Here is a 21,232-nt window from a genome sequence, read left to right on the forward strand (position 1 = left end):
TTCTTCATCGACAACATTATCAGGTTCCTCCCCTGAAACTATATTTTTATTCTGTCACATCTTATGTGCTTTACTTGGAGCGTCGGTTTGTTTTTGTTTTTGTTTTGTTTGAATAAAATGGATCCTAGCATTCATTGTGTGGGAGAGAGACACGCTCCGCTGTTGCATATGGACAAATATGTCCTTAGGCTTTACTCATAGTATTCATGGCGAATGTTGAATCTTCTTTGTTAAATTGTTATATGGTTGGAATCGGGAAATGCTACATGTAGTAATTCTAAAATGTCTTGAATAATTTGATACTTGGCAATTGTTGTGCTCATGTTTAAGCTCTTGCATCATATACTTTGCACCTATTAATGAAGAAACACCTAGAGCTTGCTAAATTTGGTTTGCATATTTGGTCTCTCTAAAGTCTAGATAATTTCTAGTATTGAGTTTTGAACAACAAGGAAGACAGTGTAGAGTCTTATAATGTTTACAATATGTCTTTTATGTGAGTTTTGCTGCACCGGTTCATCCTTGTGTTTGTTTCAAATAACCTTGCTAGCCTAAACCTTGTATCGAGAGGGAATACTTCTCATGCATCCAAAATTCTTGAGCCAACCACTATGCCATTTGTGTCCACCATACCTACCTACTACATGGTATTTCTCCGCCATTCCAAAGTAAATTGCTTGAGTGCTACCTTTAAAATTTCCATTCTTCACCTTTGCAATATATAGCTCATGGGACAAATAGCTTAAAAACTATTGTGGTATTGAGTATGTACTTATGCACTTTATCTCTTATTAAGTTGCTTGTTGTGCGATAACCATGTTTCGGGGACGCCATCAACTACTCTTTGTTGAATATCATGTGAGTTGCTATGCATTTTCGTCTTGTCTGAAGTAAGAGAGATCTACCACTTTAATGGTTAGAGCATGCATATTGTTAGAGAAGAACATTGGGCCGCTAACTAAAGCCATGAATCATGGTGGAAGTTTCAGTTTTGGACACATATCCTCAATCTCATATGAGAACATTAACTGTTGCTACATGCTTATGCATTAAAGAGGAGTCCATTATCTATTGTCCATGTTGTCCCGGTATGGATGTCTAAGTTGAGAATAATCAAAAGCGAGAAATCCAAAATGCGAGCTTTCTCCTTAGACCTTTGTACGAGGCGGCATGGAGGTACCCCTTTGTGACACTTGGTTAAAACATGTGTATTGTGATGATCCCGGTAGTCCAAGCTAATTAGGACAAGGTGCGGGCACTATTAGTATACTATGCATGAGGCTTGCAACTTGTAAGATATAATTTACATAATACATATGCTTTATTACTACCGTTGACAAAATTGTTTCTTGTTTTCAAAATAAAATCTCTAGCACAAATATAGCAATCGATGCTTTCCTCTTTGAAGGACCTTTCTTTTACTTTTATGTTGAGTCAGTTCACCTATCTCTCTTCACCTCAAGAAGCAAACACTTGTGTGGACTGTGCATTGATTCCTACATACTTGCATATTGCACTTGTTATATTACTCTATGTTGACAATTATCCATGAGATATACATGTTATAAGTTGAAAGCAACCGCTGAAACTTAATCTTCCTTTGTGTTGCTTCAATACCTTTACTTTGATTTATTGCTTTATGAGTTAACTCTTATGCAAGACTTATTGATGCTTGTCTTGAAGTGTTATTCATGAAAAGTCTTTGCTTTATGATTCGGTTGTTTACTCATGTCATTACCATTGTTTTGATCGCTGCATTCATTACATATGCTTACAATAGTATGATCAAGGTTATGATGGCATGTCACTCCAGAAATTATCTTTGTTATCGTTTACCTGCTCGGGACGAGCAGGAACTAAGCTTGGGGATGCTGATACGTCTCCGACGTATCGATAATTTCTTATGTTCCATGCCACATTATTGATGATATCTACATGTTTTATACACATTATATGTCGTATTTATGCATTTTCCGGCACTAACCTATTAACGAGATGCCGAAGAGCCGGTTGTTGTTTTCTCGTTGTTTTTGGTTTCAGAAATCCTACAAAGGAAATATTCTCGGAATTGGACGAAATCAACGCCCAGGGTCCTATTTTGCCACGAAGCTTCCAGAAGACCGAAGGGAAGACGAAGTGGGGCCACGAGGCGCCGCCACACTAGGGCGGCGCGGCCCAGGAGGGGCCCGCGCGGCCCTGCTGTGTGGGGCCCCCGTGACCCCTCCGACTCCACCCTTCCGCCTACAAATAGCCTTCGTCGCGAAACCCCCAGTACCGAGAGCCACGATACGGAAAACCTTACTGAGACGCCGCCGCCGCCAATCCCATCTCGGGGGATTCTGGAGATCACCTCCGGCACCCTGCCGGAGAGGGGATTCATCTCCCGGAGGACTCTTCACCGCCATGGTCGCCTCCGGAGTGATGAGTGAGTAGTTCACCCCTGGACTATGGGTCCATAGCGGTAGCTAGATGGTCGTCTTCTCCTCATGTGCTTCATTGTCGGATCTTGTGAGCTGCCTAACATGATCAAGATCATCTATCCGTAATTCTATATGTTGTGTTTGTCGGGATCCGATGGATAGAGAATACTATGTTATGTTGATTATCAATCTATTACCTATGTGTTGTTTATGATCTTGCATGCTCTCCGTTATTAGTAGAGGCTCCGGCCAAGTTTTTACTCTTAACTCCAAGAGGGAGTATTTATGCTCGATAGTGGGTTCATGCCTCCATTAAATGCGGGACGAGTGACGGAAAGTTCTAAGGTTGTGGATGTGATGTTGCCACTAGGGATAAAACATTGATGCTATGTCCGAGGATGTAGTTATTGATTACATTACGCACCATACTTAATGCGATTATCTGTTGTTTTGCAACTTAATACTGGAAGGGGTTCGGATGATAACCTGAAGGTGGACTTTTTAGGCACGGATGCATGCTTGGATAGCGGTCTATGTACTTTGTCGTAATGCCCAATTAAATCTCACAATATTCATCATGTCATGTATGTGCATTGTTATGCCCTCTCTATTTGTCAATTGCCCAAGCTGTAATTTGTTCACCCAACATGCTATCTTATGGGAGAGACACCTCTAGTGAACTGTGGACCCCGGTCCATTCTTTTACATCGAATACAATCTACTGCAATACTTGTTCTACTGTTTTCTGCAAACAATCATCATCCACACTATACATCCAATCCATTGTTACAGCAAGCCGGTGAGATTGACAAACCTCACTGTTTCGTTGGGGCAAAGTACTTTGGTTGTGTTGTGCAGGTTCCACGTTGGCGCCGGAATCCCTGGTGTTGCGCCGCACTACATCCCGCCGCCATCAACTTTCAACGTGCTTCTTGGCTCCTCCTGGTTCGATAAACCTTGGTTTCTTTCTGAGGGAAAACTTGCTGTTGTGCGCATCATACCTTCCTCTTGGGGTTCCCAACGAACGTGTGAGTTACACGCCATCACTCTCTTTTGCTTCAACTCCTATTTTTTGCGAGTGCATCATTAAAATTACTGAGCCCATCTTAATGGCTATAAAGAAAGCACTTCTTGGGAGATAACCCATGTTTTTATTTTGCTACTGTTTTGTTGTGTCTTGGAAGTTGTTACTACTATAGCAACCTCTCCTTATCTTTATTTTATTGCATTGTTGTGCCAAGTAAAGTCTTTGATAGTAAGGTTGATACTAGATTTGGATTACTGCGCAGAAACAGACTTCTTACTGTCACGAAATTTAGCAGCCCCGTCTGTAGGTAACTCAGAAAAATCTTCCAATTTACGTGCGTGATCCTCAGATATGTACGCAACTTTCATTCAATTTGAGCTTCTTCATCTGAGCATGTTAAGTGCCTCTAAAAAATTCGTCTTTACGGACTGTTCTGTTTCGATAGATTCTGCCTTTTATTTCGCATTGCCTCTTTTGCTATGTTGAATGGATTTCTTTGTTCCATTAACTTTCAGTAGCTTTGAGCAATGTACAGAAGTGTTAAGAATGATTATGTCACCTCTGAATATGTGAATTTTTGATTATGCACTAACCCTCTAATGAGTTGTTTTGAGTTTGGTGTGGAGGAAGTTTTCAAGGATCAAGAGAGGAGGATGATACAATATGATCAAGAAGAGTGAAAAGTCTAAGCTTGGGGATGCCCCGTGGTTCATCCCTGCATATTTCAAGAAGACTCAAGCATCTAAGCTTGGGGATGCCCAAGGCATCCCCTTCTTCATCGACAATTTATCAGGTCACCTCTAGTGAAACTATATTTTTATTCCGTCACATCTTATGTGCTTTACTTGGAGCGTCTGTGTGCTTTTATTTTCGTTTTGTTATTTTCATTATCTGAATAAATTCATGCTTGTGTGGGAGAGAGACACGCTCCGCTCGTTCATATGAACACTGTGTTCTTAGCTTTACTTTTAATGTTCATGGCGAAGGATGAAACTGCTTCGTTCAACATTATTATGGTTGGAAACAGAAAATGCTTCATGTGGTAATTGGTATAATGTCTTGAACAATTTGATACTTGGCAATTGTTGTGCTCATATAGATCATGTTTAAGCTCTTGCATCATGTACTTTGCACCTATTAATGAAGAACTACATAGAGCTTGTTAAAATTTGGTTTGCATGATTGGTCTCTCTAGAGTCTAGATATTTTCTGGTGAGGTGTTTGAACAACAAGGAAGACAGTGTAGAGTCTTATAATGCTTGCAATATATTCTTATGTAAGTTTTGTTGTACCGGTTCATACTTGTGTTTGCTTCAAACAACCTTGCTAGCCTAAGCCTTGTATTGAGAGGGATTACTTCTCGTGCATCCAAATCCTTGAGCCAAAAACTATGCCATTTGTGTCCACCATACCTACCTACTACATGGTATTTCTCTGCCATTCCAAAGTAAATTACTTGAGTGCTACCTTTAAAATTCTATTCTTTGTCTTTGCAATATATAGCTCATGGGAAAATAGCCTTAAAAACTATTGTGGTAAAGAATATGTAGCTTATGTATCTTATTTCTTATAAGTTGCTTGTTGAGCGGTAACCATGTTTACGGGGACGCCACCAACTATTACACCTTTGTTGAATATCATGTGAGTTGCTATGCATGCTCGTCTTGTCTGAAGTAAGGGTGATTTATCATGATCAAATGGTTTGAGTATGCATATTGTTAGAGAAGAACATTGGGCCGCTAACTAAAGCCATGAATCATGGTGGAAGTTTCAGTTTCGACATTAATCGTCAATCTCTTATGAGAATATTATCTGTTGTTGAATGCTTATGCATTAAATAGGAGTCCATTACCTGTTGTCTATGTTGTCCCGGTATGGATGTCTAAGTTGAGAATAATCAAAAGCGAGAAATCCAATGCGAACTTTCTCCTTAGACCTTTGTACAGGCGGCATAGAGGTACCCCTTTGTGACACTTGGTTGAAACATATGTTATGCAATGATAATCCATGTAAATCCAAGCTAATTAGGACAAGGTGCGAGCACTATTGGTAATCTATGCATGAGGCTTGCAACTTATAAGATGTCTTATGCATAACACATATGATTTATTACTACCGTTGACAAAATTGTTTCTATGTTTTCAAAATAAAAGCTCTAGCACAAAAATAGTAATCCATGCTTCCCTCTGCGAAGGGCCTTTCTTCTACTTTATGTTGAGTCAGTTTACCTACTTCTTTCTATCTTAGAAGCAAACACTTGTGTCAGCTGTATGCATTGATTCTTACATGTTTACCTATTGCACTTGTTATATTGCTTTATGATGACAACTATCCACGAGATATACATGTTACAAGTTGAAAGCAACTGCTGAAACTTATATCTTCCTTTGTGTTGCTTCAAAACTTTCTACTAAGAATCTATTGCTTTATGAGTTAACTCCTATGCAAGACTTATTGATGCTTGTCTTGGAAGTAATATTCATGAAAAGTCTTTGCTATATGATCAGTTGTTTAGTCATTATCTTTACCATTGCTTTGAATCACTTCATTCATCTCATATGATTTACAATAGTATTGATCAAGATCATGTTGGTAGCATGTCACTTAAGAAATTATCCTTGTTATCGTTTACCTACTCGAGGGCGAGTAGGAACTAAGCTTGGGGATGCTTGATACGTCTCCAACGTATCTATAATTTCTTATGTTGCATGCTAGTTTTATGACAATACCTACATGTTTTATTCATACTTTATATCGTTTTGATGCATTTTCCGGAACTAACCTATTAACAAGATGCCGAAGTGCCGGTTCTCGTTTTACTGCTGTTTTTTGTTTCAGAAATCTTACACAGGAAATATTCTCGGAATTGGACGAAATTAATGCCCACGATCTTATATTTCACGGAAGCTTCCAGAGAGCCAGAGAGGGACCAGAGGGGAGCCCTGGGGGCCCCACCCCACATGGCGGCGCGGCCAAGGGGGGCGCGCTAGCCTATGGGGGGGCACCCCCAGGCTCCTCCGAGGCTGCCCTTCCGCCTATATATTCTCTCCGACTCGAAAACCCTAAAGACATAAGCCACGATACGAGAAAAGTTCCAGAGCCGCCGCCATCGCGAAGCCAAGATTCGGGGGACAGAAGTCTCTGTTTCGGCACGCCGCCGGGACGGGGAATTGCCCCCGGAAGGCATCTCCATCGACACCACCGCCATCTTCATCGCCGCTGCTGTCTCCTATGATGAGGAGTGAGTAGTTCTCCCCCGAGGCTAAGGGCTGTACCGGTAGCTATGTGGTTCATCTGTCTCTCCCATGTGATCTTTATGTGATCATGAGCTTAATTTGTATCACTATTACTATGTGCTACTCTAGTGATGTTATTAAAGTAGTCTGTTCCTCCTTCATGATGTAATGTGGACAGTGTGTGCATCATGTAGTACTTGGCGTAGGTTATGATTGTGATCTCTTGTAGATTATGAAGTTAACTATTACTATGTACTCTAGAGTTACTTTAATATGAACTCCGGATTCACTCTCCATGGTGTGACGAGTGACGGTGTTTGCATCGTGTGTGATTCCTTTATGACGTTGTGGAGCTTGTTTACTCCGGCTTGAGGGTGCTCTCGTAGCCCTACACAATGAATGGTGTTTGTTATCCAACAATAGAGTCTTTGAAAGTAGCATAAGAGAAGAGAACTTATTTATTTATGTGATCATTGTTGAGAGTGTCCACTAGTGAAAGTATGATCCCTAGGCCTTGTTTCTAAGCATTGAAACTCCGTTTCCAACAAGTTCTATTACATGTTTCATGTTTGCTTGCTCCCATCTTTATTTCAGATTGCTATTACCACTCATATTCATCCACATTACTTGTATTTCACTATCTCTTCGCCGAACTAGTGCACCTATACATCTGACAAGTGTATTAGGTGTGTTGGGGACACAAGAGACTTCTTGTATCGTAATTGCAGGGTTGCTTGAGAGGGATATCTTTGACCTCTACCTCCCCGAGTTCGATAAACCTTGGGTGATTCACTTAAGGGAAACTTGCTGCTGTTCTACAAACCTCTGCTCTTGGAGGCCCAACACTGTCTACAAGAATAGAAGCGTGCGTAGACATCAGCAACCAAGGTTCGAACCTGGCTACTAATGGGCTAACATTGGCCTTAACCACTAGGCTAGTGCTAACTATCTGTCAGGACACAGCAGTAACCCGTTTTGTTTTGCTAAGTGTCTAAATTCTGTGGCGCACGCCCCTCTAGGTGCGCCACAGAATTAAGGAATTATGTGGCGCATGTCAGAGCTGATGCGCCACAGAATGCTTAATTCTGTGGCGCACGTACAGGGGGTGCGCCACAGAATTTAGACATTTGGTAAAATAATCGACTCGAACCTTTCTTCCGCACTCACAACATCAGTTTCTTCCCCGACGAGCCAACCCTAGCGCCCACTATGCTCTCGCAACCACCGCCTAGCACCTCCGAGGAGGAGGAGGACCGCCACCGCCTAGCGCCACCGAGGAGGAGGAGGAGGACCGCCACGCCGCCGCCGCCGAGCAGGACGCCCGAGCCCGAGCATCCGCCGTAGATCGAGGAGGAGGACCGCCACGCCGCCGCCGAGGAGGAGGACCGCCACACCGCCGCAGAGGAGGAGGAGGAGGAGGAGGAGGAGGACAACGCCGCCGCCACCGCAACCCTGCGCCGCCGCCGTTCGGTGAGAGCCCCTCTCCCCTGTCCCCACTCCCTTGTCCCCCTCCCCACTGCCCTGTGCCCATCCCCAATCCTGCCACCGCCAGCGTCCTGCTCGATTAGTCCTTCTTTCTGGTGCTTTTGGGATGCTGGGTGATTTCCTTGTTTAGAACTTGGATGGCCAATTCATCTTATAGCATCCCTAGAGTAGCATTTGTCCATGTAATCGTCTGATTGAATCCTAATGCAATGTAGTGAAGATTATTTCATCTAAGAAGGCTGAATAAACAATAAGAAATACTAATGCAATGTGAATTATTTGTTTATATGTTTGGTATGTTGGTTTTGCAGTAAACAATTAATTGGTCTCTTGTGTTTTGCAGTAAACAATTATTTGTTTATTTTTTTATAAGATAGCTAATCTCCATTTCTCCAGCAAGCATAAGCTTTAAAATGCCTAGATGTACTGTAAAAGAAGAACAAAGTGACTAGATGAATGTTGTAAAAGAAGAACACTTAATGCTTGTTTTGGTTGATTTTTACTTGCTATTGTTGAATTGCTTCCTGACTTGGAGTAATCAACCATATATCTAAATAAATGCTATCAAGAATAATGTTGTAGCAAAATAAATGTTGTCAAGAATAATGCAAAATAAATGATGTCAAGCTTGCTATTTTTTAATTCATTGCTTGCTATTTTTTAATTCATTGCTTGCAGTAGAGCTAATAAAGTTCTTGAAGTTCTCTCTGAAAAAGAATGAAGTTTGTTTAAATGAAAATTAAAATGAAGCTGCTACTACTCTGTTGATGTACATGGTTCAATAAAATGAACAATGCAGTAGGTTTTTCAATACAATGCAGTAGGTTTTTTAATAAAATGAAATGCTACTGCCTAGTTGATTTTGAATTACTGCTAGGATTTGTTGGCAGTAGCAAATTTAGGTTTAGAAAATGAAAATGCTTGGGTTAATAAAATGAAATGCTACTGCGTAGGATTTGTTGATTTTGAATTACTGCTTGGGGTTTCAAGATAATAATGCTACTAGTACATGAAATGCTACTGTTTGAATTCATTTATGAAATGATCATGCTCATGCTCCCTGGTTGCAAGATGAGAATGCATAGATGGTTTTAGTTCACCTCTGGCCACTGATTAAATAAATGGTTTTAGTATATATACAGTATATATTCATGAACCCAAAATGCCTCTGCCTAGCAAGAATATTCCTCTGCCTATCAATATGATAGATTTTGTAGAATATTCCTGAACCAAAAATGCCTCTGCCTAGCAAGAACCATCAGTACATTGTCTCTCGTGACCAAATATGACAGATTTTGAAGAATATTCCTGAACCAAAAATGGACAGTCTCTCCTGACCCATTTTGGGGAATATTCCCAATGGCTTGTCTCTGACCCATTTTGGAGAATATTCCCTCTTGTGGATTGACATCACAATTCATAAAAAGGAACTTATGGCATTGTCCTATGTAACACAACTGTTCAGCTTGTGTTCTCATACCCTCTGTGCCCTCCATCCTATATAAATGCCTAGTGTAGTGAACCAGAAAATCACACCAAACATGGACAACCTCTCCTGGAGTGCAAAGAGGAGGAGCACTGGCTCCAGGGATGCCTCTCTTTTCAAGACTTTTTCTATGGGTAGGACAGACAAGGAGTTGTTAGTGTATCATAGGAGAAGTGTGCAAGAGAGGGAAGAAGCTGCTGTCAGGCGCAGGGAGAGGGAGAAGGGAGAAGCAGCAGCAGCTGGCTTGAACCAGCTAGGTGTGTTCTCATACACACAAGTTCTCCCAGTTCCAAAATCCTGACCTAAGCCAATTCCCAAAATGAAAAGGTATAAGCATCAGTTGAGGGAAGGAGGACCCACAGAGGTGCTGCCCTACTATGTAGAACCAAATCTTGAAGAAAAGGTTAAAGCTGGAGTTATCTTGTGCTGGCTGAGGAAGGGCATGAAAAAAATGAAAGATTTGGTATCCTAGTTAATTTGTCTTGAATAATTATTTAATGTAAGGGTTGATGCATGTAATGTTGGCTGTAAGGTAAGGGTTGATGTAATGATGAATAAAAGGGTGTTGTGGATTTGGTATCCTAGTTAATTTTCTGCCTTTTCCTTAGTGAATTTTGATTTTTCATTGTGGTGTTGTGGATCATCAAACCAAAAGCATGTTCCACACTATTTGTGTTTTTCGATATGCCACAGCATTGAAAGAAGAAGCATTTGCCACTGCTCATGCTCATGCTCATGCTCATGCTCATGCTCATGATCAACTTGCCACTATTTGTGTTTTTAGATATGCTACTGGTTGCATTCATTTATAAAATGATCATGCTCAAGCTCCCAATACCACTGCATGTATATAATTAAATGCATATTTAGATGTTGTACCACTGCATATTTACTGTTAAATGAAATACTACTGCCTACTATTTTGCTCAATGGACAAAAAAAATATGCTAACAGTTGGTACTCTATGCTAACAGGAAGCACCAGTCGAACAAGAGCAAGGTGAAGATGAAGATCTTTCTTGTGCTCTCGCTCTTGCTCACCATCGTCGCGGCGGTACTCTATTTCATCCTAGTGTAGGCGTCGGCCGGTGTCACTTCATTTGTATCTAGAGATGATGAACTTAATTAATTTGCATGGATTATGAGTTGTATGGAGCTATATGTATAACTCGATCGGGCTCTAAGTAATGTGATGATGATGTATAATGTTGATATGTTATATGTGTCCATATTATATTTGTCTATATTATATCTGTATATAACCTGTATACTATGTACAAAACCTGTATAAAACATGTTTAATACACCAGGAAGCACAAAATCGAGTATACATGTACATTGTTCTGTGGCGCACCAAAAAATAATTCAGTGGCGCACCTATTTCTGTGGCGCAGCTGGTCCATATGCGCCACAGAACCTCTTATTTTTGTGGCGCACCACCTACAGTGCGCCACAGAAACCTTAATTATGTGGCGCATGGGCCGGTACGCCACAGAAACCTTATTTTTATGGCGAAGTTTCTGTGGTGCACCGCCCGTGCGCCACAGAATCATTTTTTGGTGCGCCACTGATGATACTTTTCCTACTAGTGTATGCTATTAAAACAACTCTTGCTCGATATTAAACGGTGTTAACTTCAGCTAATATGTATGATGTATCCTCTGCTAGTTCATATGTTTCCATTTTACTTATATCCAACAATTATTATTTGTAATGTATCCAACAATTATTATTTGTAATGTACCAAGCATTCTCGCTGCAACGCGCGAGTATCATCTAGTTACTTTAACAGAGTAGAGCTTTATGTTTAAAAGCTGACGGTGTAAATAGGCCAGGTCCATATCCTTTTCGTATTGGTGACCCGAAGCCATGTAAATGGAACGTGTAAATGCGGCAAATAGAAAATGCCCGTTTGACCTGTCTAGATGGTTTTCATCTGGGTAAATACTACTTATCGTAGGCTGAATTTTTGGCAGAAAGGATCACATCTACAAGTGAATTGTTAAAAAAAAAATCACCTCCGAATGAAATTGACAAAAAAAAAAAAACCACTTGCGTCGTGGAGGCAAGCTCACCAAGCGACACGTGGCACCTGCCGCCACAGCATGTGGCGGCAAGCTCCCCCAAGCGACACGTGGCACATCCCGCCTGCCGCCACGGGTGGTGCCAGCAAGTGCCACGTGTCGCTTGTCGGTGTGTGAACAGTACATGCCGCCACAGGCTGTGGCGGCAGGTGCCACGTGTCGTTTGGTGGAGCTTGCCGCCACGACGCAGGTGGTCTTTTTTGGCAATTTCACTCGGAGGTGGTCTTTTTTGACCATTCACTCATAGAGGTGATCCTTTTTGCCAAAAATTCTCGTAAGCCGATGGGAAACAAAACATCGGACCGATTCGACACCATTGATTCCTCCATGTATCTTCTTAAAAAGGCAGCCTGAAAATTACGCACGGTGACTCCCGTAATATCGCTGCCCTTCTTCCTCAAAACCGTCACTTCCTCCTTATTCATATCCTTCCTAGTTCACCTATACTCCTCGATCCACTGTGTTGCGCTCAACCCACCATTCCTCCTTCACCTCGTCCATCTGGATGTGGGAGGGCGTCAACGCTTGCTGCCATTCCACGGCGCCTCGGAAGTAGCTGTCGTCGGGACCTAGAAGAAGCACCCTCCCCATGGAGTTCTCTAGAAGAGCGCCAAGATGGATCTTTCTTTGTGAGGAAAGGTATGCCTTGCAGGTTCTTTGATGTTCTGAAGTGCTATGGTAGATTTAATTTTATATCTTTTGCAGCAAGATCATGGACGCGTGCATTGAAATCCATGAGGTCGTTGAGCACTTTACAACAGTGACAAGCCGGCGACTCCATGCTCCATCGAGCGTGTCCGACGTCATTACTTGTCGGCTTACTGTCGATCGGCATAAACACACTGACATTTGCAGCACCATGAATTTTGGTGGAGTCCAAGACTTCAAGACGAGGACGACTAAGGGGCGCTCGAAGGACAATGGCATCCATCCAGGACGTGCTTGTGTCTTCGCCCAAATAGTTGATTATTTGTAGTTGCAACATATATTGGATCCCAAGCTCTTATTTGTACAGAGACACTTAGTACTTGATCCATTACCATTTGAAACAAATGTCTACTCGGAAGCAAATTCATCTTTCAACAGTAGCGAACTTTAATTTCCTTGGAAGCATATCCCGAATTCATTTGAAGCTAGCACTAGTAATACTCCAATTGAAGCCATTGTATAATCCATGGCGTATGGACAACACTGCTAAGCTTTTGAAAAACAATACCACATTATATATGATAGAAGCAACCTTAAAACTGAAGCAAATTTCAGTGATGAAGAAATCAATTATCCGGTTGGCAGAAGCATGATTTTGTTATTTTCAAAACAATACGTTGAAGCTTGTCAGATCACAGCCTATTTTGGTTCCATTAGAAGCAAATTTTAGTAGCATTGGAAACATAACTTTTTATCCATCGAAAGTAGCAAATCACATGTCATGGAGACTTATTTTGCTTAAATAATTAGTTTCCTTAGAAGCTAAATTATTATTTTCCTGAAAATCAGGAATGAGTAATTACCGGGAGCAATTTGGAAATGGGCATTATAATGTTAATTGATTTGGAAACATATTTTTTTATCCATCGGAAGGAAATATAAATATCACTGGAAATACCATTTGTTCTGTAAGGAAGCAAATCACATGTCATGGAGACTTATTTTGCTTAAATAACTAGTTTCCGTAATTGATTTGGAAACATATATTTTATCCATCGAAAGCAAATATAAATAGCACTGTAAATACCATTTGTTCTGTATAAGGAAGCAAATCACATGTCATGGAGACTTTTTTTGCTTAGATAATTAGTTTTCGTAATTGATTTAGAAACATATCTTTTGTCCATCGGAAGCAAATATAAATAGCACTGGAAATACCATTTGTCCTGTAGAAGCGAATCACATGTCATGGAGACCTATTTTGCTTAACTAATTAGTTTCCTTATAAGATAAATTATTTTCTTGAAAATCGGGAATGAGTAGTTATCGGGAAGAGTCCTGAAAATCCACGTTAGGGCATGTACAATGGGGTGATATCAGCCTTCTCTTATGCTCACGTAGAACTTTTGCTTAGTTGGAGGAGAGGGAAGGAAGAAAGAGAAGGTTGTTTTTCCTTTGCTAAAGGATGATCTCTTATTAAATAAAAGAAGACTATTTTTCCTATTGTACGACTTATCTACCCTTAGTCACACAATTTCATACTAAAAATAATTAATTCTCATTTATTGTAAGGATGATAAAAAGAGATAATGCGTTGTACCTCTAATATTTATCGCCTTCTCTAGATGACGTGGATTACTAAGAGAAGACATGTCTTCCCTACCATTGTACATGCCCTTATAAATGGTAATGGATTCCTATATGGAAACTGCTAGGCGTCCCCCGGGGGATCTGATTTCCCAGCCCCCGGGTCGCCAGCCGTTGGATCAGCCATCTTAGACGGCCAGATCTGGTTTTACTGAATGTAGCAAGAAAACACCTCCCGGCAGCAAAAAAAAAACAACCCGTTTTTGCTACATTGTAGCAAAAAACGGTTCAGTCACGAAATTAAATAAAAATGCTGAACTCGCCGGAAACCTCGCCGGAGACCTCGTAGCAAAAAATTATGCTATTGTAGCAGAAAAATGTTAATGTAGCAAAACCCAAATATTATCGGAAAAAGTTGATAAAGACCTCGCCGGAGACCTTGTAGCAAAATTTCTATATTAAAGTAGCAAAACAACAAAACAATTATAGCAAAAAAAATAGCATCATAGCATTTTTTACAAGGTCTCTGGCCGAAATCATTGCTATTGTATCAAAACAGACTTCGCCCAATACATCATCGAAAATACTTAGTAGCAAAAATTTATATGCTAACATAGCAAAACCATAAAACAATTCTAGCATGAGCGATGGATAGCCCTGTGCTGGTAGCATCGGCGACGACCACATGTAGCATCGATGTCCTCTGCTAGTAGCACCCGTGACAACCAGTAGTAGCATCCCGAATTGGGCTAGACAGCAGCATCATCGACCGCCGGTAGCACCGGCGCCCTCCCTTAGTAGCATCACCCCGCAACGTTTGCAGCTCCGGCAACCACCGCTCGTAGCAAAGAAAAAAAAAACTCCGCATCAGCTGCTCCGTGGACCGCCGCCTGCAGAAAATCCATGACGAAGGGGCACCTGCGGGGTGAGCATGGGCTGGCTTCCTCATACCGGAGGCGGCACCGGCGAGCAGCTGGGAGGCGGCGGCGCGTGGTTGGGTTGCCGGCGTCGCTGCGCGCTCGAGGATGGAAGGGGATTACGGGAAAAAGTACGGAAAAGAAACGATGGGGAGGGAGAGAAGATAAGGTGGGCCCCCTGGGCCACGTGGTGCACGATCGAGCCGGGGGACGCGAGCGTGCGATCCCCCGGGGGAACATAATCATTTTCCTTCCTATATTCTCGTTTTAAACTCCTAGGAATATGCTACCAACAATAATTAATTAGCGTGTTGTACGGGATCTGTTTTTGAACGGAAGCATGCAAATCGGCGCTCCATTCACGGAAACAGACGCGCGGGGCTGGTTTAGATCGAATGGTCGTCAAGCTGCTTCTACTCCTACGGACGTACAGTGGTCCGATCATCTGAGGCTTTGACGGTCACTCAGAAAAGAGTGTGGTTAACAAGCAAACCCTAACCTTGTTGACGGCGGCGATGGACGCGGAGCTCGAATCGGAGCTTGGTGGTGAGGACTGCATCGGCCACAAGAGGGTAGATCCGGCGCGATTCTCCGGCGGCGGTGATGCCAAGAGGACGCGCGAGGGCAACAACGACCTCGACCGCTCCTCTGTGGAGATGGATGACGACGACGACGACGAGGACTGCTCATCGCCGGAGAATACCCTCGACCACTATCGCAAGTTTTGGATGGACTCGTATGGCAGCAGCTACTCCTTCGAGGACGAGAGTACGAACTATTTCTCATCTAGCTTCCCCGTCTCTTTATTTCCCCCCTTCAATTCTTGGTTTATACGTGTTTAATTTGCACATGCCTTATGTTACTAGTCTGATTGATGGTTGAATCTTGTCTTCGCGATGTATCATACCGGAAATTTCTTACATTTTGCAGCTGAATTTCGTCCCATGGCCCACACCGACGGACCGATGCTGCCCCTTCATGTTGATCCCATGCACACTATGCAGATCTTCTCCGTGAAGGTGACTCACATCAGCAGCGCCCTCCAGTGGCCTCTCGATGTCTATGGACTTGTTGCCGTGCGTGACTCCATGGATCATAAGCGCAACATCCTCTTCCGGCGTTGCAGGGATGAATGCCAGACCCTCACATCGCTGCAGGCATGCGCATAAGCCTTTTTGTCTATTTTATCCTAGTGTTTGATTTTTAAACATAAGGCTCGAGCAGAGCCCGGCTTTAAATTAATAAAGCCCCAACGGCAGCATTCATACATCATCCAAACACAAACCAGACACAACACGACAAGATGGAGGGATGCTCCACACAACCACCAACACAGGTTACAGGACCTGGACCGCACAAGATACAAGGTAAGCGACCAAGATCACCAGATGGATAGGCGACGCCCCAACGTCACAGCCTGCCACCTAGAAACACCGAGACGCCACCGGACACCACTTGGCCCCGCGAGGGAGCACAAGGAACTAAACACTATCTCTCGATAGAAGCATGAAGAGCTCGGATCCCGCCAATCACCAGCTCCACCGCATGCCGGTCTCCTCTCCTAGCCGAAGCTTCCACGCCCTGCAGTAAACAGATCATTTTGTACAAGCCGTTAGCCGGGTCGGTAGGGAAACTACCCTCAATGGTGAATTTGTTTCTAACGTTCCAAAGAGACCAAAGCAGGGCAGCACATGCCAACCAAAGAACTCTCCGAGTCCGGCCGACATGGACGCGCATGTACCGAAAAATGTCGGCAAAGCACGAGGGTTCCAAGAGCAACCAAGGAGGTCCCTAACCGCACTCCACATGAAGCGCGCCGGAGGACATCTAAAGAAGATGTGGTTGTTATCCTCCACCTCCAAGCAAAGGGCGCAGGTACCATTGGATGGACCCCTACGTTTCCGGATATTGTCGTTGGAGGAGTCGATGTCTCGATAATTGCCAAAGAAAGATGCGGACTTTGAGCGGCACCTTAATCTCCCACACTATCCCATAGTGTTTGAGGGGAATGCCTTGGCATAGGCTCTTATACAACGAACGCACTGGAGAACTTCCCATTTGGCTCCAAGGACCACGAAATCCGATCCCGGGGTTCCGACAGGTGAATGGTATCCACCAGCCGGGCGACGTTGGCCAGCTCCACACGCTCCCCAAGCCCAGCTCACGGCGGAACGTGAGCCTGCACCTGGTTTCCCGAGGAATAGCGTGGCCACCGAGGCAAGGGGTTCCGACGCAATGGCAAAGAGACCCGGGAACTGGTCCTTGAGGGGGCCCTTCTCATGCCACCGGTCCACCCGGAATCTAGTGGCGCGTCCATTGCGGATAGCATGCCGGGCCCCCATGCCGAAGACGTGCTTGATCTTTTGGATAGCATTCCAAAATTGAGATCCGAGCCGATGATTATCTACAAGGAGGTCCCTCTCCCCTAGATACTTAGCCCTAAGGATCTCCGCCCGCAGGCCTTGCTCCCCGGCGTACGACCTCCAAATCCATTTGGCCAAGAGGCAAATGTTCATAATTCTCGTGTCCACAATACCTAGCCCCCCCAGGCATTTAGGCTTGCACAACGCCGACCATCTGACCCAATGGTATTTGCGTTTAGCCCCATTCGCTTCCCAGTAGAAACGGGACCTGGCCTTGTCAAACAGGCCGTGGACTCCCTCCCCCAAGAGGCAGACCGCCATAGCGTGCAGAGGCAAGCTAGATAAGCAGGCGTTAATAAGCGTCAGCCTCGCCGCTGAGGACATCCTAGTGTTTGATTCAATTTCAACTATGTCGATATGTAGCAACTATGTGCTGTAATTGTCTGTCATCATAGTATAGTACCCCTAACATCTAAAATTTCTTTGGAGATGAAAGAACAATCTACATGGGATGGATCAGGCATCAAGTTCCTTCATTGTTCTCTTTGAGTTCTTGTCTTCCCAACTATACGGTTGGTTAGTTCTTGTGCGATTTTCAAAATGAATATCATCAGGGCCTTCATGTCATTTTTACAATCAAAGCGGTTTAATCCGTACAGCATATTGCTCTCATGTTAGTGTTGTTTTCTCTCTATTTTCTGTTGCTAGCGTCCCTATAAAATGCATCCATTTCATTATCTGCCATTGAAACATTAGGATGCAACTGTCTTACTTGCATCGGTCCACCATTAGCAGCAATCTAGAACTCACAGTAATGAAATCATGCCACAATTGACGCAAGAAAGATTTATGATATGACTTTCCACACTAGTGTTTTAATTTACTAATCTTGTGTACACTACGTTTCAGAGTTGATTAGCTGGCCTCACTTCTGTTTGTATAATTTGTACAGGATTCACTATTGGAACTTACAGGCCCAAGCCGCGCTGTTCTGCTGTTGGACTGCCCTGCTTTTGAGATTGACCTCAAAGTGAAGAGCAAAGAATCATCATCGCAAGACAAGACTTTAAGTTACTACGCCTTTATATACAACAACTATGCTTACCATGGCAACGCCAGCTACGCCATGACAGAGGTGGTGCCTAGCGAGCACAGCACGATGGAGGTCAGGTTTGCTCATCTTCCAAATGCTGTTGAGGCGACCATCACTGTCCGTGTTGTCAAGGGATCGAATGGTTTCAAGGCGTGCTTTACCGCTCGCACTGAGAGCATTGAGGATGATATGGTGCTTCTGGACTCCAAGTCTGCAAATGTGGCTGTTGACAACAGTGGACTTGTTGTATTGCAGCGCAATGTTGTTGTCGTGGAGGAGAAGGGCAAACTGATTCTTGGTGTCAAGGCTGCACAAGCTGATGGTGCTGTGGGGACTGAAGGTGTTGTTGCCAAGCAGAGAGCGTTCTGTGCAAGGTCCGCTTTGAGAAGTGAAGACTATTTCGATCTTGGCTTTAGCAGGCTGCATGTCGTGATCGCGTGGTCAATGCTTCCATAACTCACGGTTTCAAAGCAGCCATCTTAGTAGGTATGGTATGATAATTACCTCGTGACTAGTAGTACCATGTATGACTTGTGAACCACACGTTGTGCGGCTCAGAGGGACTATAAAAGAAGGACACTGCCGGGGATTCTCGGGATGATAAATTCGTTCCAGACTCCTGCTTCCCTGAAATCCCACTTTTGCCTCATTGAAACATAAAATGGTTCGCCTAGAAATAAAAAAAATAATCTGCCGGACACGGACCTTGCCGGAGACTTCGCCGAAGTCTTGCCAGAGACCTCGCTGGAGACCACACAGCACAATTTGTGTACTAAAGTAGCAAAATAGAAGAACAATTGTAACAAAAAAGAACTTCTATTGTAGCATTGCAGCATTTTGTGCTATTATGGTAAAATCGAGCTCGTTGGAGAGATCACTGGAAACCTCGTAGCAAAAAATATTATAATAACATAGCAAAAGCAGAGAACTATTGAAGCACCAAAAATATACTATTGTAGTTTGTACTTTGCAAAAGTAGAGAACAATGATGCCCGTTGTTGATAGCATCGTCGCCATATCTTTGCGGCAACTTTGCCTGCCGTTGCTAGCACCACTACCCTTTGTTTGGAGCACACCACCGCATGTAGCATTGTTGCCAATGCAAGTAGCACCAGCAGCCTTCCTAGCATTGGAAACCACCGCACATAGCACGAGCGCACTGCAACTGCCTTCCTTGCAGCTCTGGTGACCGCCCCACAAAGCAATGGCGACCAATGCTCGCAACAACGACGACCAACGCACATAGCAGCGCCACCTTCTCCTTGCAGCTCCAAGGAATACCTTCCGTAGCACCTACGACAAACTTTTCGCAGCACCTCCGGCCACCACCGACGGCACCGACGGTCAAGGGCACACCTCGAACGGTTATGTCAAGAATAGCAGTAATATTGTTATCAGGTGAAAAATGCATAACTGAGCAATTGTTAGCATGTGAAAAATGCATAGTAATATTGTTATCAGGTGAAAAATGCATGCAACAGGTTCTCCACCTGATAATAATCATTTTTCATAGAAGAATTACCGCCCAGTGAAGGAGATGAAATAATGAATAGCAGTAGGGTGATACAAGATGGCCTATGAACACCCCATCTTTGGAGAACGTGTTGTGGTTGTCAATTTTTCTGATAGGTGACACAAGTTTGCTTTTCGCAGCACCTCCGGCCCCGCAGCGAAATCGGCCGCGTCGTCGCCGCTCCCCCAGCCCTCTCAGATTGCTTGAATTTGGCCACCACCGACATCGATTTGCTGTGGCAGCCCCCCTCCCGCTTGCGTGCCTGGCCGGCAACGGCGCACACAAGGTGCCAACATCGACTTCAGCGTTTTTGTTCGTTGATTTAATGAGTAGTTCAATGCGCGGTTGTGTGTACATGAGTTTGTTGTACGATTCGTCTGATGAGGAATGAGATCTTTAAGAAGAAGTCGATTTGAAATACCGATATCACCTTTTGGTTGTATATATTAATTTTTTGCCGTTTCTGCAATTGGGAAAATGGCACCATTCCGTTGATCTGAAAGTTCTGCTCTTGTTAACACTTCAGATAATAATATTGTTATTGACATAACTGAGCACGTACGGAGGAGCCTGAATCACACCACAGGCATGGCCGCATGGCGGAGAGGACGAAAGCTCTTCTCCATTACCATATTTTTTGGGGAATCCATCTATTACCATCGAACGCTGCAATTGCTTAAACTTCAAATTGCAACATAGCTTATGTGAAATAAATCCCTCCGGGAAAATCTACTTGATATCTGAACATTTAGTACATTATAAGCAAATCACGCTGCATATGTATTGTTTTTACCCCGAGTTTTTTAAACGTTAGTTTAACCAACTTTTAAGTTGTTTCCTAGTACTATTCCGTCACTCCTATTTCAGTGAGCAAAGGAGAGTTACAGGAACACCTTCATGATCTGCCTCAACCGGATATGGAGTATCCACCTTTCCAGTTCCAGTGAACAAGACACATCTAGAGTAGACTTATTCTTGGGGATCTAACCTATTCTCTAGAAGCCAGCTTGGCTTGCTTGTTGTTAATAGGACATCAGGAAACACCATTAGCTTTGATCTTGCCATGGAGCTCATGCTCTCAGAAAAAAAGCACAAGGTGTTTCTTGGTTGGCTTCTTCTCCATAGCATACTCAAATACAAGGGAGATATTCCAAAGAAAAAATATCTTCCCTGCTAGATCACAACATAGCAAAGGCATACATCAAGAGTTTTGAATCACCACATTAAAGACCAATGAGGGCACCACCCTGGAAAACATTGCCAAGTTTGTGGAGCTATGGACGAAGGTAAATGAGGTGCAACTCACCCAGGGTACCGCAGACGAAATCATATGGAAGTTCACGACTTCGGGATCATACATGACGGGCCTATAGG

The 21,232-nt window shown here is 43.3% G+C and overlaps 1 protein-coding gene across 1 annotated transcript; it reads left to right on the plus strand.

The window, feature by feature from the left end:
* Positions 1 to 15,363: 15,363 nt before the first annotated feature.
* On the plus strand, positions 15,364 to 18,970 carry LOC124708748. The gene is made up of 3 exons (XM_047240417.1): positions 15,364 to 15,657; positions 15,820 to 16,046; positions 18,205 to 18,970. Exons 1-3 carry the CDS (start codon positions 15,405 to 15,407, stop codon positions 18,799 to 18,801), a joined length of 1,077 nt encoding a protein of 358 aa, XP_047096373.1. The 5' UTR covers positions 15,364 to 15,404; the 3' UTR covers positions 18,802 to 18,970.
* Positions 18,971 to 21,232: the final 2,262 nt, after the last annotated feature.

This window comes from Lolium rigidum, chromosome 4 (assembly GCF_022539505.1).
Source record: "Lolium rigidum isolate FL_2022 chromosome 4, APGP_CSIRO_Lrig_0.1, whole genome shotgun sequence".
Lineage (NCBI taxonomy): Eukaryota > Viridiplantae > Streptophyta > Magnoliopsida > Poales > Poaceae > Lolium > Lolium rigidum.